Source organism: Dendrobates tinctorius, unplaced genomic scaffold (assembly GCF_039654945.1).
Source record: "Dendrobates tinctorius isolate UK_male_01 unplaced genomic scaffold, ASM3965494v1 ptg000096l, whole genome shotgun sequence".
NCBI classification, from domain to species: Eukaryota; Metazoa; Chordata; class Amphibia; order Anura; family Dendrobatidae; genus Dendrobates; species Dendrobates tinctorius.
This window is the reverse complement of record NW_027361764.1, coordinates 2,080,671-2,106,269: the sequence shown is the minus strand read 5'-3', so window position 1 is coordinate 2,106,269 and position 25,599 is coordinate 2,080,671. Positions and strand designations below refer to the sequence as shown.

The window sequence follows — 25,599 nt, the reverse complement described above, 5'->3', positions numbered from 1 at the left end:
GCTCTGCTCCCACCCTCCCACCCTGTATACATGGCTCTGCTCCCACTCTCCCATCCTGTATACATGGCTCCACTCTCCCATCCTGTATATATGGCTCTGCTCCCACTCTCCCATCCTGTATACATGGCTCTGCTCCCACCCTCCCACCCTGTATACATGGCTCTGCTCCCACCCTCCCACCCTGTATACATGGCTCCGCTCCCACTCTCCCATCCTGTATACATGGCTCTGCTCCCACTCTCCCACCCTGTATACATGGCTCTGCTCCCACTCTCCCATCCTGTATACATGGCTCCGATCCCACTCTCCCATCCTGTATACATGGCTCTGCTCCCACTCTCCCATCCTGTATACATGGCTCTGCTCCCACTCTCCCATCATGTATACATGGCTCTGCTCCCACTCTCCCATCCTGTATACATGGCTCTGCTCCCTCTCTTTCCCTCCTGTATACATGGCTCCACTCTCCCATCCTGTATACATGGCTCTGCTCCCACTCTCCCATCCTGTATACATGGCTCTGCTCCCACTCTCCCATCCTGTATACATGGCTCTGCTCCCACTCTCCCATCCTGTATACATGGCTCTGCTCCCACTCTCCCATCCTATATACATGGCTCTGCTCCCACTCCCCATCCTGTATACATGGCTCTGCTCCCACTCTCCCATCCTGTATACATGGCTCCGCTCCCACTCTCCCATCCTGTATACATGGCTCTGCTTCCACTCTCCCATCCTGTATACATGGCTCTGCTTCCACTCTCCCATCCTGTATACATGGCTCTGCTCACACCCTCCCATCCTGTATACATGGCTCTGCTCCCACTCTCCCATCCTGTATACATGGCTCTGCTCCCACTCTCCCATCCTGTATACATGGCTCTGCTCCCACTCTCCCATCCTGTATACATGGCTCTGCTTCCACCTTCCCATCCTGTATACATGGCTCTGCTCCCACTCTCCCATCCTGTATACATGGCTCCGCTCCCACCCTCCCATCCTGTATACATGGCTCTGCTCCCACTCTCCCTTCCTGTATACATGGCTCTGCTCCCACTCTCCCATCCTGTATACATGGCTCTGCTCCCACTCTCCCATCCTGTATACATGGCTCTGCTCCCACTCTCCCATCCTGTATACATGGCTCTGCTTCCACCTTCCCATCCTGTATACATGGCTCTGCTCCCACTCTCCCATCCTGTATACATGGCTCTGCTCCCACTCTCCCATCCTGTATACATGGCTCTGCTCCCACTCTCCCATCCTGTATACATGGCTCTGCTCCCACTCTCCCATCCTGTATACATGGCTCTGCTTCCACCTTCCCATCCTGTATACATGGCTCTGCTCCCACTCTCCCATCCTGTATACATGGCTCCGCTCCCACCCTCCCATCCTGTATACATGGCTCTGCTCCCACCCTCCCTTCCTGTATACATGGCTCTGCTCCCACTCTCCCACCCTGTATACATGGCTCTGCTCCCACTCTCCCACCCTGTATACATGGCTCTGCTCCCACTCTCCCACCCTGTATACATGGCTCCGCTCCCACTCTCCCATCCTGTATACATGGCTCCGCTCCCACTCTCCCATCCTGTATACATGGCTCCGCTCCCACTCTCCCATCCTGTATACATGGCTCCGCTCCCACTCTCCCATCCTGTATACATGGCTCCGCTCCCACTCTCCCATCCAGTATACATGGCTTCGCTCCCACTCTCCCATCCTGTATACATGGCTCCGCTCCCACTCTCCCATCCTGTATACATGGCTCTGCCCCCACTCTCCCATCCTGTATACATGGCTCCGCTCCCACTCTCCCATCCTGTATACATGGCTCCGCTCCCACTCTCCCATCCTGTATACATGGCTCCGCTCCCACTCTCCCATCCTGTATACATGGCTCCGCTCCCACTCTCCCATCCAGTATACATGGCTTCGCTCCCACTCTCCCATCCTGTATACATGGCTCCGCTCCCACTCTCCCATCCTGTATACATGGCTCTGCCCCCACTCTCCCATCCTGTATACATGGCTCTGCTCCCACTCTCCCATCCTGTATACATGGCTCCGCTCCCACTCTCCCATCCTGTATACATGGCTCCGCTCCCACTCTCCCATCCTGTATACATGGCTCCGCTCCCACTCTCCCATCCTGTATACATGGCTCTGCTCCCACTCTCCCATCCTGTATACATGGCTCTGCCTCCACCCTCCCATCCTGTATACATGGCTCCGCTCCCACTCTCCCTCCCTTGTATATATGGCTCCGCTCCCACTCTTCCATCCTGTATACATGGCTCCGCTCCCACTCTCTCTCCCTTGTATATTTGGCTCCGCTCCCACTCTCCCATCCTATATACCTTGCTCCGCTCCCACTCTCCCATCCTGTATATATGGCTCCGCTCCCACTCTCCCTCCCTTGTATATATGGCTCCGCTCCCACTCTCCCATCCTATATACCTTGCTCCGCTCCCACTCTCCCATCCTGTATATATGGCTCCGCTCCCACTCTCCCTCCCTTGTATATATGGCTCCACTCCCACTCTCTCTCCCTTGTATATATGGCTCCGCTCCCACTCTCCCATCCTATATACCTTGCTCCGCTCCCACTCTCCCATCCTGTATATATGGCTCCGCTCCCACTCTCCCTCCCTTGTATATATGGCTCCACTCCCACTCTCCCATCCTGTATACCGTGCTCCGCTCCCACTCTCCCATCCTGTATTTATGGCTCCGCTCCCACTCTCCCTCCCTTGTTTATATGGCTCCGCTCCCACTCTCCCTCCCTTGTATTTATGGCTCCGCTCCCACTCTCCCTCCCTTGTTTATATGGCTCCGCTCCCACTCTCCCTCCCTTGTATTTATGGCTCCTCTCCCACTCTCCCTCCCTTGTATTTATGGCTCCGCTCCCACTCTCCCTCCCTTGTATTTATGGCTCCGCTCCCACTCTCCCTCCCTTGTATATATGGCTCCGCTCCCACTCTCCCATCCTGTATACCTTGCTCCGCTCCCACTCTCCCATCCTGTATATATGGCTCCGCTCCCACTCTCACATCCTGTATATATGGCTCCGCTCCCACTCTCCCTCCCCTGTATACCTTGCTCCGCTCCCACTGTCCCATCCTGTATATATGGCTCCGCTCCCACTCTCCCTCCCTTGTTTATATGGCTCCGCTCCCACTCTCCCTCCCTTGTATTTATGGCTCTGCTCCCACTCTCGCTCCCTTGTTTATATGGCTCCGCTCCCACTCTCCCTCCCTTGTATTTATGGCTCCGCTCCCACTCTCCCTCCCTTGTATTTATGGCTCCGCTCCCACTCTCCCTCCCTTGTATTTATGGCTCCTCTCCCACTCTCCCTCCCTTGTATTTATGGCTCCGCTCCCACTCTCCCTCCCTTGTATTTATGGCTCCGCTCCCACTCTCCCTCCCTTGTATATATGGCTCCGCTCCCACCCGGGTATGTATGGCTGGGCTCCCCCATACTCCCCCATCATACTTACCCTCACATCGCTGAACTTCCTTCCCATCGCTGAACTTCCCTCCCTGCATCTCGCGGCGCTTCAGCTTCTTCCTGTGCGGAGCAGTCACGTGCTACCTCTCATTAAGGTCCATGAATATGGACGCCACGCCTATGGGAGAGGAGTGGTGTCCATATTCATGACCTTAAATGAGCGGTACACTTGACCGCTCAGCGCTGGATGAAGCCGCCACGCCGACAGGGATGCAGGGTGAGTATCAGCTGCTGCACCGCCGCCGGCTCCCATTGTGTCAGCGGACCGGCAAGAGCACCGCAACGGCCTGGTGGTTGGGGACCCCTGGCCTACATAAACTGACAAGGGGGTACAAGGTCGGCAACCCTTATGGCAGAGGCCAAGGAACTATTCACTTGGTCAGAAAACAACCTCTTGTCCTTGTCGGGTACACATTTGAGGGGGGCAGACAGTTATCTAGCTGATTATTTAAGCCGTTATATGTTGCACCAGGGAGAATGGTTCCTAAATCAAAAAATATTTGGGGAAATCTGTGCCGCCTGGGGCACGCCGGAGGTAGACATGTTTGCTACGAGAGAAAATCGGAAAGTAAACAGGTTCTACTCTCTACACCCAAGAGAACGTCCAGAAGAGGTAGATGCACTACTACACCGCTGGAGGTTTCATCTAGCCTATGCGTTCCCCCCTGATCCCATTGATCCCGGTAGTCTTAAAAAAGATTCGGGAAGACAAAACTTGAATTATACTTGTAGCGCCCTTCTGGCCGAAAAGGGCATGGTTCACATGGCTCAGACACATGTCTATCTCGGACCCATGGATCCTCCCAGATATCCCGAATCTGCTATACCAGGGCCTAGTAGAGCATCCTCGGGTTCACAGACTCCATCTCACTGCATGGAACTTGAGAGGGGGCTCCTTCTAGCAAAGGGTTTCTCAGCTCCGTTGGTGACCACCCTGCTCGCTAGCAGGAAAGAGGTAACTTCACGCAAATACCAAAAAATTTGGGAAAAATTCTTACAGTTCACAGGCCGGCGGTTATCCAAAACAACCCAGGAAGTCCCAATAAAATAAATCCTAGAACTCCTCCAAAAAGGGCTAGAAAGAGGATTGTCCACAAGCACCTTAAAGGTGCAGGTATCCGCCCTGGGTGCGTTGTTTGATCAAAAACTGGCCGACCACCCCTGGTTGTATAGGTTCATTCGAGCCTCCTTCACAACCAGGCCGTCAAAATTACTAAGGTAGCTCCTTGGGATCTAAATTTAGTTTTAAATGCCCTGACATCGTCTCCTTTTGAGCCTATTATTTCCATCTCCATAAAAGCGTTAACTTTAAAAGCAGTACTCCTGGTGGCCCTGACTTCAGCTCGGCGTGTCTGCGAGCTGCAGGCTATATCTGTAAATCCCCCATACACTACCTTCCTGGATGACATAGTAATCATTAAAACTGATCCGGCCTTCCTATCGAAGGTTAATTCCAAATTTCACAGGGACCAGGAAATAATTTTGCCCTCGTTTTGTCCAAACCCTAAATCCCAGGAAGAGCAAACCTTCCATTGTCTAGATGTCAGACGTTGCCTGCTTCAATACATAGAAGCCTCAAAGTCATGGCGACAGTCATCAGCTCTTTTTGTCTCCTTCCAGGGGACAAACGGGGGTAAAAAAGCTTCAAAATCAGCCATTGCACGATGGCTACGTATGGGTATTGCACTGGCTTACTCTTCATCAGGTCAGACTCCCCCACTGGGTGTAATGGCTCACTCTACAAGAGCCATAGCCACGTCCTGGGCCGAAAGGGCAAATGCATCTGTAGAACAGATTTGTAAAGCAGCAGTATGGTCCTCACCATCCACTTTCTTCTGACACTTTAGACTAGACCTAGGGCCCTCAGATCTGGCCTTTGGGAGAAAAGTGTTGTCTGCTGTTGTCCCACCCTTGAAGTCTCTGCTATCTTTTCCTCTCATGTGCGGTGCTGTCATGGGGAAGGGAAAAAATTAATAATTACTTACCGGTAATTTGATTTTCCAGAGCCATGACAGCACCGCATTGATTCCCGCCCTATCTTGGTGATGGTTGTGTGGTGCACCAGAATATGTTTAACTGTGTGTATCTATATATGTATATATAATCTGTGTAAAGAAAAGGTGGATATTAGTAACTTTGTCATATAACATGTATGTAAACTAATAAGGCGGTTACCTTGCATACTCTGAAACAAACTGGGTTGAGGGGTGCCGCCCCCTTCTTTTGTTTCTGCTACAGGTTTCCTGTTTCCTGGGGCGGATACCATCTCTCATGTGCGGTGCTGTCATGGCTCTGGAAAATCAAATCACCGGTAAGTAATTATCATTTTTCTTCCAGTCCCATCCTTCGGACTCCAAATACCGACTAATGAGCTGCTTGAGCGTTCCATTGAAACGCTCACACACCCATGAGTTTCGGGTGGTTTTCTTGGTGCCAACAGCATGTTTCTCACAGAGGGTCTAAATCAGCTCGCTTTGGAACTGGGCCCCCTGGTCGGTCAGTAACTCCTGTGGAAACACTACTCAACTAAAAATGTCCAGTAGACCTTGAGCCAATGTGCTCTGCATCTATGGATGACAGGGCAACAGCCTCCGGATAGCGGGTGGCAAAGTCGACCAGGATGAAGATAAACCTCCTTCTGCTGCGGCTGGGGATAGCTAAAGGGCCCACTAAATCAATGGCAACCTTCTGAGAGGGTTCACCTATCAAGGGAATGGATTGGATCGGGGCATGATAGGGTGCTCCCCCCATCCATTGACAAACCGGACAAGAGGCTCGGTATTTCCGCACCTCTTTAGCGACCTTTGGTCTTTCTGACCCCCATGTGCTCAGCTGCAGAAATGTCATGTGCCAAGCACAGGAGTTGGGGCCGATATTGCTGAGGCACCACGAGCTGACGGATCCAGGGTTTCTCTGGGCAGGATGCAGGCTTTTCCCCATGTAGCAATCCATTCTCAAATCTCTACAACTCTCCCTGACTTCTTTCCCCAGGTCGTGATGCCATACTGCTGCAAACTCCAGGATTGGGTCTGTAAGTTGAGCTTCCCTAAACCTCTTGCGATCTGTCTTCCCCCAGTCAATGGCAACCAGTCTGGTCAGGCGTACTCACCGCCATCTACTCAGTGGAGGTTGATGAAGGCTTGGAGTGTCGGTTATCCCCGGGATGGGTGGCAGAAGGATCCACATCAGGGTGTGTCTTGGCTTGGATGCGGTTGATGACAGTAATAAATTGGCTGGACAGTCAATTGTCCGAAGTCATTCCCCAAAATAACAGGTATGGGGAGGCCGTCCCTGAGTCCCACTTCAACCTCTCCCTGGTTAGTACCCCAGTCCAGCTGCACACAGGCTAGAGTGTTGTCCGAGCGCTGACCTCCAGCCAGGGAGATGGTCACTTGGCGGCCTGGTAAATAGTGTTAAGGTGGGACAATATCTGGGCTGACCAGGGTGATGGAGAACCCAGTGTCCCAAAATTCCTCGACCTGGATATCAGTGACGTAGACCCACTGGATGTGGTGTAGGAAGTTGACTGGTGTAAGGTGGCCAACCCACTGCAGAGTATGGACGGGATATATCACTGCTGCTGGTGTATCCTGGGAATAGCATTGCTCAGACCTTTCTTGCTCGTTTTGGCAGATGTTGACTGGCTGAGCTGGCAGTTGGGCTTCAGGCATGGGGCCCCGGACCTGGGAACAATCTTTGGCAACGTGTCAAAGGCGCCCGCATGTATAGCAGCGCTGTGGGTTGGGCAAATCACAGGTACTGTTGGTAACCCTTTGTCCTGGTGGATTTTCTGCTGTGTAGAGGGAAAATCCTGCTTGAGTAGCTGGTGGTCCGTAACATCTTTGATTGAAAGATCTTCTTGGATCAGTGGGCATATCGGTTCTCCAGCGGGGTCGTTTGGCTGTAAACTCGTCAGTCCATCGGGCTGCTTGCTCTGGAGCGTCGGGCTTCCGATCGGCTACCCACTCCCGAATGTCTGAGGCCATGTTCTCCATAATTTGCTCATGGATGATCACGTCCCGAAGGGCAGCAGCTGAGTGGGCAGCCCTACCGTTGAGCCAGCGGTTGCAATGTCTCCGGAGTTGACTGCCAAATTGTACATAGGAGACCCCCTGGTCAGACAGTGTCCGGATCTTGGTGTGATATCTCTCGGGGGTGATGGTAAAAAGTGCCTTCAGGCTGTCCTTAATAGTTCCATAGTCCAGGCAGTATTGAGGCCGAAGTGACCGGGCAGCATCCCGTGCCCAACCAGTCAAACTAGTCCATCGGTATTTACCCCATTCAGCTGTTGGCACCTGTTGCATACGCATTAGAGTCTTCTCATAATCTTGCAGATGTTCATCAACACCGGTGTTGGACGCATTAAACACTGGCATGTCTGTAGCAGAGCGGAGGTCCTTGGCAGGGGACTATCATTGGGGTAGGGTCCAGTGCCTGCTGTAGTGGAACTCCCAAAACATTCCATTTCACAAGTTCTTTCCCCACTTGAGGCTCCAGGTCCCAATGCAACCAACAACTCCTGGATTCTGGTTGCGGGTGACTGGGTTGATTCCAGACCAGCACTAGGTCCTTGCTCTGGCAGTTCCTCTTGGTCCATCTCAGCAGAGTTCTCGTCATCCTCCACAATGTTCTGGGCATCCCAAAGAACTAATTCCTTGATAAAACTCGACCGATTGTCGGTGGTTCGATCGAAGCTGGCCCAGTTCCTGTACTTGTTGCTTCTTGTTGCGACTATACATCCACTCTGGTCCTCTTTGTCATGATATGTATTTTTCCCCAATACTTTGCAATGTCTTGTGTGTACCTGTAGCAATATGTTTCCTTCCCCCATTGCCTGTGTCTCTGGGACTATAATGTAATTATGTAAGTAACCTGTCTCCTTTCCACAAGACTTGTGTATCTAGACCATAATTGAATTCAGGCTTGGGTCAACACAGCTAGGGGAATCACCATTGTTCTCCTCAGCAGGTGGAGGACTCACAATACACATCCTTGTAGACACCTCGGAGCCATGCGATGGACCAAACCATTGACTAGGAGGTGGGAACCTCTACTCCCCTACACTTGGGCTGATCCCAGGAGCCCAAGACAATGGACTTATGTGCAACGCAGTCAGATGTGAGTTGGATGCTAAAAGAGAAGGATGAGGCTGTCTGAGTAAGCCTCAGCCTCTGTGTGATCGTGGTGGATTTCTGGGACTCTTAAAGGACTATGGTTTTGTGATTTGGCACAAGGATTGTCGGGAGGTGCCCCCGAATCAGTTTCCTGTGGACTTATTTTGGGACTCTGCAAATTATCTTCGTGTTGTTCCTGTTTTCTGGTCAATAAATCTGTTGGATCGTTCCCAGGCCTGTTGTCCCTCCTTGCTCTGGAGAATACTCCCGTCACAAACTGGTTGGCAGCGGTGGGATCGGAGCAGAAGGAATGGAGGAGAACGGCCCATCAACATCGGGAACCAGCACAGCAGAGTACAAGAACTGGACTGCGGTGAACCTACAAACAAAGGCCCGCGAACTGGGAGTCAGCTACAAGGGACTCTCCAAGGAGCAGCTGATTGAGGTTTTGGAAGCAGTTCGCCTGCAAGATGATGCTGAGGAAGGATCCTCACAGTAAAGAGAGGAAAGACGGCAGCCGGAGGTGAATACCCAAAAAAGTCAGTGGGTTGTGTGGTACGAGGAGGAGATGGCCTTGCTGGGAGAAGAGGCTACCATAGAAGATGAGAGGGAGGTCATGCGCACAGCCAAGGAGAGGCAGCGCAGGATGGAGGAGAGGGCAATGCTGGAGAGGGAGATCGCTTTGGAGGCAGCGAGAAGCTCCAGACAGACTGTACCCACAGCATCCCCCATGAGGGAACTCCCCAGAGTGTCCCGCAAAGACTTCAAGCCGTTTAATGAGGCTTCCGGTGACATTGAGGGCTTCTTCCTGGACTTTGAGCATCAGTGTCGATTAATGGAAGTCCCGGAAAGGGAGCGCGTCCGACATCTTGTGGGGCTCTTAGAGGGTGGAGCTGCTGCAGCCTATAGAGCTATGGACCCTCGGTGGAACTGTGAGTATGCGGAGATTAAACAGACTATTCTAGAACATTATGCTGTGACCCCAGACACTTACAGGACCCAGTTTCGTACTTTAGCCTGTAATGAGGGAGTGTCTTTCAAGATGTATGCCCACAGACTCAAACAAATATGTAATCGCTGGCTGGAGGCAGAGGAGGCCTTAACCTGGAACACCTGTCTCCAGGTTATCCTAAAAGAACAATTTTTTGCCCAGTGCCCCGCTGAGATCAAGGAATGGGTGCGTGAGAGGAAACCTGCTACAGTGGAAGAAGCTGCATCTCTCGCTGATGAGGCTCTCACCATCAAGCCTCGGTGGAGAGTTCTGTTGGGGGATGGAGAGAGGCCTACCAGCTCCACAACACTGGTGGCCCCCCAGTTCTTCTGTCCCCATTGTTCCCCGTTCCTCTGAGCCACCACCTCGTGTTGATACCTGTGTTAATGTGCCTCCTGTTGCTTCAACTGCGTTTTCTGGAATACGACGAGGAGAGGAAGTAGCAGAGCGCAGGTGTTATGGTTGTGGGCATCCGGGGCATCTGCAGGCCTCATGTCCAGCCAGCTCATGGAGGAATCGTCCTCAAACCCCTACAGCACCTTCAGGTGGGAGCCGACCGGCAGGTTCCCTTACTCCTCGCCCAAGAGGACGCATTGGATGGAGTGAGACACAGCACAGATGCTATCGATGTGGGCAGCCGGGGCATCTGCAAGCCTCCTGTCCAGCTGTTCAAATGAGGATTGATCCTGTACCCAATCATATTATTAATTATGTACAGCCAAGTGCCACGGAGGAAGACATGTCACCACTACGTGAGGACTGGCCTAGTGCCTCACCCACCCATGTTGCACCACTAGGAGTTTATGGTGTGCGACCCGCAGCTATGACGACTTCAGCTCATCGAGGTAAGCACTTGCAGGAGGTCGTGCTGGATGGACAAAGACTTGTTGGGAGGAAGCCTCAGCCTCTGTGTGATCGTGGTGGATTTCTGGGACTCTTAAAGGACTATGGTTTTGTGATCTGGCACAAGGATTGTCGGGAGGTGCCCCCGAATCAGTTTCCTGTGGACTTATTTTGGGACTCTGCAAATTATCTTCGTGTTGTTCCTGTTTTCTGGTCAATAAATCTGTTGGATCGTTCCCAGGCCTGTTGTCCCTCCTTGCTCTGGAGAATACTCCCGTCACAAACTGGTTGGCAGCGGTGGGATCGGAGCAGAAGGAATGGAGGAGAACGGCCCATCAACATCGGGAACCAGCACAGCACACTCTTCCCTAAGCCGAGTTGGTGGGGTTGTACATGATCGCATCTGAAACCTACTGTGTATGCCTCATCAGTGGTCTGCTGAGTCTGTCTGTATGCCTCCCTGGTTGTGAAGTCCTGGACGGTGTCTACGAACACCAGTCTCCTGCAGCTCCCAGTTTCCACCTGGCTGAGTAGTATCCCACTTGCTGCCAACAAGTGTGGAGACACGAGGGTCAGTGTGTGCTCTTGTCCGCTGGTTCGGCTGTCTTTAGAAAGACTGCATGGACCAGGGCTAATACCACTGAATGCCCGCGCTCTCTCCCCATGGGCAGAACACTACTCAGACCACACAAGGTGATGGTAAAACAGTGTGGCAATACACACAGTAGCATACAGAATAGTCCCAGCAAATACCCAAGATGGTGCAAGTTACAGAGTCTCACCCTTCCACTGTCTCGCCAGGATTAGAGCTGCTTCCAGTGTCGCATACCCCCACCCGTAGCTCCCCACTTTTGGTGGGCTCCCACAGCGAGGAGGTAATGAGAAGCTTAGGAACCTAAACAAGAGCAGTGAGGTATGTGGCCAGGTGACCCGATTGTCCCAACATGGATTAAGTAAGACGTCTCTGGTGTTTCACTGATGGTCAATGAAGCAGTGCTGTGTTGTTCCAGCCGGGGCTGTAGTCACCTAAGCTGAGATCCTGAAGAGTCAAACTGACTAGAAGAAAAAGTCTCTTTATATACAGTTGTGGCCAAAAGTATTGACACCCCTGCAATTCTGTCAGATAATACTCAGTTTCTTCCTGAAAATGATTGCAAACACAAATTCTTTATTATCTTCATTTAATTTGTCTTAAATGAAAAAACACAAAAAGAATTGTCCTAAAGCCAAATTGGATATAATTCCACACCAAACATAAAAAAGAGGGTGGACAAAAGTATTGGCACTGTTGGAAAAATCATGTGATGCTTCTCTAATTTGTGTAAATAACAGCACCTGTAACTTACCTGTGGCACCTAACAGGTGTTGGCAATAACTAAATCACACTTACAGCCAGTTGACATGGATTAAAGTTGACTCAACCTCTGTCCTGTGTCCTTGTGTGTACCACATGGAGCATGGAGAAAAGAAAGAAGACCAAAGAACTGTCTGAGGACTTGAGAAACCAAATTGTGAGGAAGCATGAGCAATCTCAAGGCTACAAGTCCATCTCCAAAGACCTGAATGTTCCTGTGTCTACCGTGCGCAGTGTCATCAAGAAGTTTAAAGCCCATGGCACTGTGGCTAACCTCCCTAGATGTGGACGGAAAAGAAAAATTGACAAGAGATTTCAACGCAAGATTGTGCGGATGTTGGATAAAGAACCTCCACTAACATCCAAACAAGTTCAAGCTGCCCTGCAGTCCGAGGGTACAACAGTGTCAACCCGTACTATCCGTCGGCGTCTGAATGAAAACGGACTGTATGGTAGGAGACCCAGGAAGACCCCACTTCTTACCCCGAGACATAAAAAAGCCAGGCTGGAGTTTGCCAAAACTTACCTGAAAAAGCCTAAAACGTTTTTTGCAAGAATGTTCTCTGGTCAGATGAGACAAAAGTAGAGCTTTTTGGGCAAAGGCATCAACATAGAGTTTACAGGAGAAAAAAAGAGGCATTCAAAGAAAAGAACACTGTCCCTACAGTCAAACATGGCGGTGGTTCCCTGATGTTTTGAGGTTGCTTTGCTGCCTCTAGCACTGGACTGCTTGACCGTGTGCATGGCATTATGAAGTCTGAAGACTACCAACAAATTTTGCAGCATAATGTAGGGCCCAGTGTGAGAAAGCTGGGTCTCCCTCAGAGGTCATGGGTCTTCCAGCAGGACAATGACCCAAAACACACTTCAAAAAGCACTAGAAAATGGTTTGAGAGAGGGCACTGGAGACTTCTAAGGTGGCCAGCAATGAGTCCAGACCTGAATCCCATAGAACACCTGTGGAGAGATCTAAAAATGGCAGTTTGGAGAAGGCACCCTTCAAATATCAGGGACCTGGAGCAGTTTGCCAAAGAAGAATGGTCTAAAATTCCAGCAGAGCAGTGTAAGAAACTCATTGATGGTTACCGGAAGCGGTTGGTCGCAGTTATTTTAGCTAAAGGTTGTGCAAAGAAGTATTAGGCTGAGGGTGTCAATACTTTTGTCTGGCCCATTTTTGGAGTTTTGTGTGAAATGATCAATGTTTTGCTTTTTGCTTCATTCTCTTTTGTGTTTTTTCATTGAAGACAAATTGAATAAAGATAATAATACCAAAGAATTTGTGTTTGCAATCATTTTCAGGAAGAAACGGAGTATTATCTGACAGAATTGCAGGGGTGTCAATACTTTTGGCCACAACTGTAGTTCTCAACTGGCCTTTAACCAGAATCCAGATGTTAGAGAGATGTGAATGAGGCCACCCTGCATTGTTCCATTATGTCAGCTATTTGCATAGTTTTTCCTCCTCTGTTTGGAAAGCCAACAAACTGGCTGGCCTGGACAATGTATGTGATCAGCTTATCAGCACACATCATTGCTCAGTGGCCATGCATCACTGTTTAGCAAAGAAAACAGAAAATAAACTGTAGGAGATAATATTAGAGGTAAATATTCACGCTACAAGAACAGTCAATACAGGCAACAGTTTGATTCTGGGCCTATACAATGTACATCTGGCATAATTAAGAAGAACTGCTGTGTCGTCACACTGAGTGTCATATTACACTCTGTATATCACACACACCGAGCAACATATTAAAGTTTATATATCACACACTGAGCGACACATTACACTCTGCATACCACACACCGGGCGGCATATTACACTCTGCATACCACACACCGGGCGGCATATTACACTCTGCATACCACACACCGGGCGGCATATTACACTCTGCATACCACACACCGGGCGGCATATTACACTCTGCATACCACACACCGGGCGGCATATTACACTCTGCATACCACACACCGGGCGGCATATTACACTCTGCATACCACACACCGGGCGGCATATTACACTCTGCATACCACACACCGGGCGGCATATTACACTCTGCATACCACACACCGGGCGGCATATTACACTCTGCATACCACACACCGGGCGGTATATTACACTCTGCATACCACACACCGGGCGGCATATTACACTCTGCATATCACACACACCGAGCGGCATATTGCACTCTGTATATCACACACACCGAGCGGCATATTGCACTCTGTATACCACACAACGAGCGACATATTACACTCTACATATCACACACCGGGCGGCATATTGCACTCTGCATATCACATACCGAGCGGCATATTAAACTTTATATCACACACACCGAGCAGCATATTGCACTCTGTATATCACACACACCGAGCGGCATATTGCACTCTGCGTACTACACAACGAGCGACATATTACACTCTACATATCACACACCGGGCGGCATATTGCACTCTGCATATCACATACCGAGCGGCATATTAAACTTTATATCACACACACCGAGCAGCATATTGCACTCTGTATATCACACACACCGAGCGGCATATTGCACTCTGCGTACTACACAACGAGCGACATATTACACTCTGCATATCACATACCGAGCGGCATATTAAACTTTATATATCAGACACCGAGCAGCATATTGCACTCTGCATATCACACACCGAACGACCTATTACACTCTGCATACCACACACCGAGCGGCATGTTGCACTCTGCATATCACACACGGGGCGGCATATTGCACTCTGCATATCACACACCGAGCGGCATATTGCACTCTGCATATCACACACCGAGCGACATATTGCACTCTGCATACCACACACCGAGCGGCATATTACACTCTGCATATCACACACCGAGCAACATATTGCACTCTGCATATCACACACAGAGCGGCATATTGCACTCTGCATATCACACACCGAGCGACTTATTACACTCTACATATCACACACCGAGCAGCATATTACACTCTGCATATCACACACCAAGCTGCATATTACACTCTGCATATCACACACCAAGCTGCATATTGCATTCTGCATATCACACACCGAGCGACTTACTGCACTCTGTAGTATTACAATAATATTGTAATATTACAATCTGTATATTGTACACCCAACATCATATTGCTCAGCCCCAGCATATTACACACCAAGAGGGATATTAAGATCTGTATATTTCACACTGACTAGCATATTACACTGTTTTACTGTTTGCAGGACGGTGAAGTCATAGGTATTAATACTCTTAAAGTGACGGCTGGCATTTCCTTCGCAATTCCGTCAGACAGAGTGAGACGATTTCTTCAGCAGGAGGAGAGGCGGAGTCAGGGTAAGATACACACGTGTGGGTCTCCAGCACTAAGGCGCAGTCAGTAATGTGCTCAAGGGTGGGTCTGCTCCACTTTGGCGGAGTTAGGGTAATGTGCTGGGTGGGTCTTCACCATTGAATTAGTCCTACCATGAGAACTAAGGGATGGAGGTCAAGTCAGGGTAATGTGCTCAGGTGTGGGTCTGTAGCTGTTGTGAGTTCATTTTCCCCTTCACTACTGAGGCCCGAGGAACTCCCTCTTCTGGTGAAGAAAGGTAGTGAGCCTGATTGTCAAACACCTGGTGCTGATGATGATGACTGGCTGAGTGGAGTTAATGACTGGATATAAGGCTGCCGACGCCCTTCTGGCCTGCGGGTGATTTCTCTGTGGACTTCTAGGAAACCAGTCTGATTCCTGCTCATCTAAAGCTAAGATTTCTGCTTTGCCTTTTTGCATTAGTGTTTTGTTTTCCTTGCTTTTCTGGATTCTGCCATTCCCTGCTGGGGTGAGCTGAATCTCCTGTTGCTCTGTCTTCAGTATATTCCTGAGTACTGACATAGCTTTTTTGAAGCCTAGCGTCTTCAGGGCCTTTTTTACTGTCAGTTTGTTGGCTCTTATTTTCATAGGGTACTCAATTGCAGGAAAGAATTGTATAAAAAAAAAAAAAAAAAAAAAAAGTGTGTATATTTTTTCCTCTATATCTCTGAGGCCGCAGGGGGAATTTTTTTTCTCTCAATGGAGATAAAGCAATTGTCTGATCGTGTGGAGCAGCTCGCTTCGGAAGTGCGGGGAATTTCCACCTACCTCACTCATTCACATGCTGCTGAATCAAAGATTCCTTCACCTGATGTATTTTTTGGGGATCGGTCTAAATCGTGTTCTCGCTCTAGTGGGTTGTTGATGCCTTTGCCGGTCCCCAAGAGGCCATGGACCCATATTTCAATGGATTTCATCTCTGATATGCCTGTCTATCAGAGAATGACTGTTATTTGGGTGATTTGTGATAGGTTCTCTAAGATGGTTCATCTTGTACCACTCCCTAAGTTGTCATCGTCCTCTGAATTGGTGCCCCTGTTTTTGCAACAGGTGGTTCGCTTGCACGGGATTCCTGAGAACATTGTATCTGACAGAGGAGTCCAGTTTGTGTCTAGATTTTGGAGAACTTTCTGTTCCAAGCTGGGAATTCAGTTGTCCTTCTCCTCTGCTTTTCACCCTCAGACCAATGGGCAGACAGAGAGAACAAACCAGACCTTGGAGTCATATTTGAGATGTTTTATTTCTGCTGATCAGGATGATTGGGTTTCGTTTTTGCCCTTGGCCGAATTTGCTTTAAATAATAGAGCTAGTTCTGCCACTTTGATGTCACCTTTTGTTTGTAACTTTGGGTTTCATCCTCGATTTTCTTCAGGGCAGGTGGAGCCTTCTGCCTGCCCAGGTGTTGACACTGTGGTGGAGAGAATGCACCAGATCTGGGACCAAGTGGTGGATAAGTTATCTCTCTCCCACGAAAAGGCCCAGCGGTTTTCCAACCGACATAGGACCATTGGTCCCCAGTTTAAGGTTGGTGATATGGTGTGGTTATCATCAAAAAATATTGCTATGAAGGTGGCTTCTCCTAAGTTTAAGCCTAGATTTATTGGACCTTACAAGATTTTGGAGATTATTAATCCGGTCTCTTTTCGTTTGGCTCTTCCTGTCACATTTAAAATCCATAATGTGTTCCATAAATCTTTGTTGAAGAGGTTTGTTGAACCTGTTGTTCCGGGGGTGGCACCTCCAGACCCTGTATTGGTTGAAGGTAACATGGAATATGAGGTAGAGAAAGTAATGGATTCCCGTCTGGCTAGACGGAGACTCCAGTATTTGGTTAAGTGGAAGGGTTATGGTCAGGAGGATAATTCCTGGGTCTCTGCCTCTGATATTCATGCCAAAAGATTGGTGCATGCCTTTCATCGGGCTCACCCTGATCGCACTGGTGGCGTGGTTGAGGGTTCGGTGACCCCTCCTCAAGGGGGAGGTACTGTTGTGAGTTCATTTTCCCCTTCACTACTGAGGCCCGAGGAACTCCCTCTTCTGGTGAAGAAAGGTAGTGAGCCTGATTGTCAAACACCTGGTGCTGATGATGATGACTGGCTGAGTGGAGTTAATGACTGGATATAAGGCTGCCGACGCCCTTCTGGCCTGCGGGTGATTTCTCTGTGGACTTCTAGGAAACCAGTCTGATTCCTGCTCATCTAAAGCTAAGATTTCTGCTTTGCCTTTTTGAATTAGTGTTTTGTTTTCCTTGCTTTTCTGGATTCTGCCATTCCCTGCTGTGGTGAGCTGAATCTCCTGTTGCTCTGTCTTCAGTATATTCCTGAGTACTGACATAGCTTTTTTGAAGCCTAGCGTCTTCAGGGCCTTTTTTACTGTCAGTTTGTTGGCTCTTATTTTCATAGGGTACTCAATTGCAGGAAAGAATTGTATAAAAAAAAAAAAAAAAAAAAGTGTGTATATTTTTTCCTCTATATCTCTGAGGCCGTAGGGGGAATTTTTTTTTCTCTCAATGGAGATAAAGCAATTGTCTGATCGTGTGGAGCAGCTCGCTTCGGAAGTGCGGGGAATTTCCACCTACCTCACTCATTCACATGCTGCTGAATCAAAGATTCCTTCACCTGATGTATTTTTTGGGGATCGGTCTAAATCGTGTTCTCGCTCTAGTGGGTTGTTGATGCCTTTGCCGGTCCCCAAGAGGCCATGGACCCATATTTCAATGGATTTCATCTCTGATATGCCTGTCTATCAGAGAATGACTGACTGTTATTTGGGTGATTTGTGATAGGTTCTCTAAGATGGTTCATCTTGTACCACTCCCTAAGTTGTCATCGTCCTCTGAGTTGGTGCCCCTGTTTTTTCAACAGGTGGTTCGCTTGCACGGGATTCCTGAGAACATTGTATCTGACAGAGGAGTCCAGTTTGTGTCTAGATTTTGGAGAACTTTCTGTTCCAAGCTGGGAATTCAGTTGTCCTTCTCCTCTGCTTTTCACCCTCAGACCAATGGGCAGACAGAGAGAACAAACCAGACCTTGGAGTCATATTTGAGATGTTTTATTTCTGCTGATCAGGATGATTGGGTTTCGTTTTTGCCCTTGGCCAAATTTGCTTTAAATAATAGAGCTAGTTCTGCCACTTTGATGTCACCTTTTTTTTGTAACTTTGGGTTTCATCCTCGATTTTCTTCAGGGCAGGTGGAGCCCTCTGCCTGCCCAGGTGTTGACACAGTGGTGGAGAGAATGCACCAGATCTGGGACCAAGTGGTGGATAAGTTATCTCTCTCCCACGAAAAGGCCCAGCGGTTTTCCAACCGACATAGGACCATTGGTCCCCAGTTTAAGGTTGGTGATATGGTGTGGTTATCATCAAAAAATATTGCTATGAAGGTGGCTTCTCCTAAGTTTAAGCCTAGATTTATTGGACCTTACAAGATTTTGGAGATTATTAATCCGGTCTCTTTTCGTTTGGCTCTTCCTGTCACATTTAAAATCCATAATGTGTTCCATAAATCTTTGTTGAAGAGGTTTGTTGAACCTGTTGTTCCAGGGGTGGCACCTCCAGACCCTGTATTGGTTGAAGGTAACATGGAATATGAGGTAGAGAAAGTACTGGATTCCCGTCTGGCTAGACGGAGACTCCAGTATTTGGTTAAGTGGAAGGGTTATGGTCAGGAGGATAATTCCTGGGTCTCTGCCTCTGATATTCATGCCAAAAGATTGGTGCGTGCCTTTCATCGGGCTCACCCTGATCGCCCTGGTGGCGTGGTTGAGGGTTCGGTGACCCCTCCTCAAGGGGGAGGTACTGTTGTGAGTTCATTTTCCCCTTCACTACTGAGGCCCGAGGAACTCCCTCTTCTGGTGAAGAAAGGTAGTGAGCCTGATTGTCAAACACCTGGTGCTGATGATGATGACTGGCTGAGTGGAGTTAATGACTGGATATAAGGCTGCCGACGCCCTTCTGGCCTGCGGGTGATTTCTCTATGGACTTCTAGGAAACCAGTCTGATTCCTGCTCATCTAAAGCTAAGATTTCTGCTTTGCCTTTTTGCATTAGTGTTTTGTTTTCCTTGCTTTTCTGGATTCTGCCATTTCCTGCTGGGGTGAGCTGAATCTCCTTTTGCCTGTTGCTCTGTCTTCAGAATATTCCTGAGTACTGACATAGCCTTTTTTGAAGCCTAGCGTCTTCAGGGCCTTTTTTTACTGTCAGTTTGTTGGCTCTTATTTTCATAGGGTTTTTCACGGATTGCAGACAGCAGCCTTCCTGTCCTTTCCTATCTAAGCTAGCTTGGGCCCCATCTTTGCTCAGTCTATCTTTCTGTCTGTGTTTTGTTCTTTCTTGCTTCACCGTCATTATATGTGGGGGGCTGCCTTTTGCTTTGGGGTCTGCTCTGGGGCAGTTTAGATTTCCCTTTCTGTCTTTAGGCTATGTAGTCCTCCGGCTGTGATCGAGGGGCCTAGGGCATCGTAGGAGCCCCCCACAGCTACTGCTAGTTGTGTTGATAGGTTCAGGGGTCTGCAATCCGATAGCTGCCAACTTCTCTGGTTCTCTGGACTTAGCTAGCATTTCTATTTTTGCCTCATACGGTGACTCCATCATAACATGTAGCACTGAGGTAGAGTCAGGGTAATGTGCTCAGGTGTGGGTCTGTAGCACTGAGGTAGAGTCAGGGTAATGTGCTCAGGTGTGGGTCTGTAGCACTGAGGTAGAGTCAGGGTAATGTGCTCAGGTGTGGGTCTGTAGCACTGAGGTAGAGTCAGGGTAATGTGCTCAGGTGTGGGTCTGTAGCACTGAGTTAGACTCAGGGTAATGTGCTCAGGTGTGGGTCTGTAGCACTGAGGTAGAGTCAGGGTAATGTGCTCATGTGTGGGTCTGTAGCACTGAGGTAGAGTCAGGGTAATGTGCTCAGGTGTGGGTCTGTAGCACTGAGGTAGAGTCAGGGTAATGTGCTCAGATGTGGGTCTGTGGCACTGAGGTAGAGTCAGGGTAATGTGCTCAGGTGTGGGTCTGTAGCACTGAGGTAGAGTCAGGGTAATGTGCTCAGGTGTGGGTCTGTAGCACTGAGGTAGAGTCAGGGTAATGTGCTCAGGTGTGGGTCTGCAGCACTGAGGTAGAGTCAGGGTAATGTGCTCAGGTGTGGGTCTGCAGCACTGAGGTAGAGTCAGGGTAATGTGCTTAGTGGTGGGTCTGAAGTGCAAAGTTAGACTCTATTGTGCACAGGGGTGAGCCTTCACCATGGAATTGGGAATGAAGGTCAAGTCGGGTAATGTGGTCAGGGGTGGTGGTGAAGCACAGAATCGGTAATGTAAGTTGCTTTCTGATCCAGGTTCTTGGTTCGGACGCTCGGAAGTGAAGCAGAGATACATTGGAGTTATGATGCTAACATTGACGCCAAGGTACAGAGGGGCATGTCTCAAACCCAAATAAGCAACCAATTCAAACACCTAATCTGTACTCTTCCTCCTAAATCTGTCCTCTGCCTTCTATATTTCTCTGTTCTGCTCTTCCTAGATCTGTACTCTGCTTCTGCATTACTCTGTGCTCCTTCTCCTCCTAAATCTGTCCTCTGACTTATATACATTACTCTGTTCTTCTATTCCTAGACCTGTCCTTTGCTTTATACATTACTGTTCTTCTACTCTTAGACCTCTCCTCTGCCTTCTACATTACTCTGTGCTCCTCCTCCTAGACCTCTCCTCTGCTTTCTACAGTACTCTGTGCTCCTCCTCCTAGACCTCTCCTCTGCCTTCTACAGTACTATGTGCTCCTCCTCCTCCTGGACCTGCCCTCTGATTTCTACAGTACTCTGCTCGTCCTCTTAGATCTGTCCTCTGCCTTCTACATTACTGTGCTCCTCCTCCTAGACCTGTCCTCTGCCTTCTACATTACTGTGCTCCTCCTCCTAGACTTGTCCTCTGCTTTCTGCATTACTCTGTGCTCCTCCTAGTGTTCACCTCTGCCTTCTATGTTACTCTGTAATCCTCCTCCTAGACCTGTCGTCTGCCTTTTACATTACTGTGCTCCTCCTCCTAGACTTGTCCTCTGCTTTCTGCATTACTCTGTGCTCCTCCTCCTAGACCTGTCCTCTGCCTTCTGCATTACTCTGTGCTCCTCCTCCTAGACCTGTCCTCTGCCTTCTGCATTACTCTGTGCTCCTCCTCCTAGACCTGTCCTCTGCCTTCTGCATTACTCTGTGCTCCTCCTCCTAGACCTGTCCTCTGCCTTCTACATTACTGTGCTCCTCCTCCTAGACCTGTCCTCTGCCTTCTACATTACTCTGTTCTCTGCCTTCTGCATTACTCTGTGCTCCTCCTCCTAGATCTGTCCTCTGCCTTCTACATTTCTGTGCTCCTTCTCCTAGACTTGTCCTCTGCCTTCTGCATTACTCTGTGCTCCTCCTCCTAGTGTTGACCTCTGCCTTCTGTTACTCTGTGCTCCTCCTCCTAGACCTGTCCTCTGCCTTCTACATTACTGTTTTCCTCCTCCTAGACCTGTCATCTGCCTTTTACATTACTATGCTCCTCCTCCTAGACTTGTCCTCTGCTTTCTGCATTACTCTGTGCTCCTCCTCCTCGACCTGTCCTCTGCATTACTCTGCGCTCCTCCTCCTAGATCTGTCCTCTGCCTTCTACATTACTGTGCTCCTCCTCCTAGACCTGTCCTCTGCCTTCTACATTACTCTGTGCTCCTCCTCCTAGATCTGTCTTCTGCCTTCTACATTACTGTGCTCCTCCTCCTAGACTTGTCCTCTGCCTTCTGCATTACTCTGTGCTCCTCTTCCTAGTGTTGACCTCTGCCTTCTACGTTACTCTGTGCTCCTCCTCCTAGACCTTTCCTCTGCCTTCTGCGTTACTGTGCTCCTCCTCCTAGACCTGTCCTCTGCCTTCTACATAACTGTGCTCCTCCTCCTAGACCTGTCCTCTGCCTTCTACATTACTGTGCTCCTCCTCCTAGACCTGTCCTCTGCCTTCTACATTACTCTGTGCTCTTCCTCCTAGACCTGTCCTCTGCCTTCTACATTACTCTGTGCTCCTCCTCCTAGATCTGTCCTCTGCCTTTTACATTACTGTTCTCCTCCTCCTAGACTTGTCTTTTTTGCCTTCTACATTACTCTGTGCAACTCCACCTAGACCTGTCCTCTTCCTTCTGCATTACTCTGTGCTCCTCCTCCTACACTTGACCTCTGCCTTCTACATTACTCTGCTCCTCCTATTAGACCCATCCTCTGCCTTCTACATTACTCTGTTCTCCTCCTCCTAGACCTGTCCTCTGCCTTCTACATTATTCTGTGCTCTTTCTCCTAGACCTGTCCTCTGCCTTCTGCATTATTCTGTGCTCTTCCTAGTCATGTCCTCTGCCTTCTACATTACTGTGCTCCTCCTCTTGGACCTGTCCTCTGCCTTCTCCATTACTGTGCTGCTCCTCCTCCTAGACCTGTCCTCTGCCTTCTACATTACTCTGTGCTCCTCCTAGATCTGTCTTCTGCCTTCTACATTACTGTGCTCCTCCTCCTAGACTTGTCCTCTGCCTTCTGCATTACTCTGTGCTCCTCTTCCTAGTGTTGACCTCTGCCTTCTACGTTACTCTGTGCTCCTCCTCCTAGACCTTTCCTCTGCCTTCTGCGTTACTGTGCTCCTCCTCCTAGACCTGTCCTCTGCCTTCTACATAACTGTGCTCCTCCTCCTAGACCTGTCCTCTGCCTTCTACATTACTGTGCTCCTCCTCCTAGACCTGTCCTCTGCCTTCTCCATTACTGTGCTCCTCCTCCTAGACCTGTCCTCTGCCTTCTCCATTACTGTGCTCCTCCTCCTAGACCTGTCCTCTGCCTTCTCCATTACTGTGCTCTAGGGTGACCGCAAAAAATCGATGTCGCAATTTTGTCCGTCTGGACCCCACAAAACGATTCCCCTTTCCAGATATTGAGATAGCCAAAATTTGAGCTCGATCAAACGACGTTAACCCGTGCCGCTCATCGCTCAAAGTTTGAAAAAATCCAAATTGAGGTATTTTAAGAGTTGGGTATTTTGCATAGTCTGTTAGACTATAAAGAATGTGACAACAACATTGCAGAAATAGCCCTGACCAAATTTTCGAACCATTTGTGGTATTTGAATGCAGAGTTGGTGGGATTATCGTTTTTTGATCCCACCATTACAGACAATGAAAAGTTGTTAATGGCTAATAAATTGCTCGGTAGCACAGATGAACCATCAGAGCACGCTAGGGTTGTAAATCCAAAAGTTAGGAAAGAAAAATTAAGAGGTAGGAAGTAACCGACTTTAACGACCTTCTGACAAAAGATGAAGAACAAAAGCAATATGTCCTGCAAGTTGTAAGCAAATGCCGAGCATTATATTCTGACGTTTCAAAAACTACTTTAACAGAAGCTCTAGAATAGATTAGATAACTATGTAAAATTATCAGCTCATGTAGGTTAGCGTGCTCTGATGGTTCATCTGTGCTACTGAGCAATTTATTAGCCATTAACAACTTTTCATTGTCTGTAATGGTGGGATCAAAAAACGATAATCCCACCAACTCTGCATTCAAATACCACAAATGGTTCGAAAATTTGGTCAGGGCTATTTCTGCAATGTTGTTGTCACATTCTTTATAGTCTAACAGACTATGCAAAATACCTAAATCTTAAAATACCTCAATTTGGATTTTTTCCAATTTTGAGCAACGAGCGGCACGGGTTAACGTCGTTTGATTGAGCTGAAATTTTGGCTCTCTCAATATCTGGAAAGGGGAATCGTTTTGTGGGGTCCAGATGAACAAGATTCCGACATTTTTTCCCCCCCATATGAGATCCGGTCACCCTACTGTGCTTCTCCTCCTAGACCTGTCCTCTGCCTTCTCCATTACTGTTCTCCTCCTCCTAGACCTGTCCTCTGCCATCTCCATTACTGTGCTCCTCCTCCTAGACCTGTCCTTTGCCTTATCCATTACTGTGCTCCTCCTCCTAGACCTATCCTCTGCCTTCTACATTACTGTGCTCCTCCTAGACCTGTCCTTTATCCTTTTCATTGTTCTGTCCTTTATTACCTGTCCTCTCCATACATGTCCACTCTAATCTTCTGACACCTCCCCACATATAGTCTCCCAAATGTAACTCTGTAACATGACTCCCTATATGTAGTACCGTGCTCTGTTATTGGCAGGATCCTGGCAGACATGAAATTCCGGGATCCTGGATTTCCAGACGTTCTTCACGGAATCCTCATCCATAAAGTGATCATTGGATCGCCTGCTCACCAGTAAGTGCTTGCATTTATAGAGATTTGTGCCCTCTGCTGGCTAGGTCCTCTGACCTCTTCTGACCTCTTCTGACCCCTCAGGGCGGGTCTGAAAGCTGGAGACATTATCCTAGAGATCAATTCCCGAAAGGCGGCCACTGCAGAGGATGTGTTTGATGCTGTGAACTCTCAGGAGAAGCTCACCATGATGATCCGCCGGAGCTATGAGACACTGATGGTGACGGTCATCCCTGAGCCAGTGGAGTGATGTCTCGATATAAGTGCACATGGGTGAGAACTGGTGAAGTTACCAGCTGAGCTTCCACAAGTCTATCCTCATCGGCCAGGCCCACAGTGGAAAGCGACCACGCCTGAGGGATAGACATGGAATCGCTGGTCCTTCTACCAAATACATAAGTATGGAACTGTGAATCCTGAGAATGATGGGGAGTAATAGTGGGGTTCACTACTATCACGGCTGGACTTTCTTGTTCGGATGAAGTGGCCGGCACAGGTCTTTCTATAAGTGACTTCTCTCATCCTGTTCTTCTTTAGCCGCCATGGATTCTAGACTTGTACCGATGCTGAAGACTCTTTATTACAATTCTTAGCCTGATATCACTGGTGTCACTTCCAAGTATTTACTGGATTATGTCTCGCGTGAAATGAGTGCGGGTGGGATCATTACGCCAAGCCTGCATGTACTGTAGACAGAATATCACCTCCTGTCGGAGCTCTGCATGTATCGGCACTCCTCATCATTACCACGTGTAGAGCTTCCCTAGAAGCTGAAGATGAATCCACCTGATGGTCTATCGAGTTTCTGAGGGTTTGTGGACTCCAGGTCTGGAGCATGGATCTGTCATGTATTGTGATGTGCGGTGTAATTTCAGCCATTCAAAAGCAAAATAACAGTTCTATCAACCATATCCAGTTACTACCTCTTCTTTCATCTTTTTCATTAAACATCTTGTGTCATTCAATTTCCTTCCGATCTGCCGGTCTTGCGCCCAAGGAGAGGAGAAAGTCGGTACAGTTCGGTAAAAGTGCAAGAAAATAATTGAGTTGCTACACTGAAGTATGTTAAAGTAGATGATAGAAGAAAAGCCGGCATTTCATGTGCCGTGTACTGTAATATCACAGAGTGACAGGACAGGTAAGAATAGACGAGATAGAATAGATA

General features: G+C 48.8%; 1 protein-coding gene across 2 annotated transcripts in view; it reads left to right on the top strand.

The window, feature by feature from the left end:
* HTRA2 (HtrA serine peptidase 2) overlaps positions 1–25,345 on the top strand; it is a 64,389-nt gene extending 39,044 nt beyond the window's left edge. For both annotated transcript variants that reach the window (XM_073586845.1, XM_073586844.1), the window contains 4 exons: positions 15,057–15,168; positions 20,504–20,573; positions 24,342–24,437; positions 24,519–25,345. In XM_073586845.1, coding sequence (XP_073442946.1) covers positions 15,057–15,168; positions 20,504–20,573; positions 24,342–24,437; positions 24,519–24,684 — 444 coding nt within the window. In that variant the 3' untranslated portion in view covers positions 24,685–25,345. The remainder of the gene's footprint in view (positions 1–15,056; positions 15,169–20,503; positions 20,574–24,341; positions 24,438–24,518) is intronic.
* Positions 25,346–25,599: the final 254 nt, after the last annotated feature.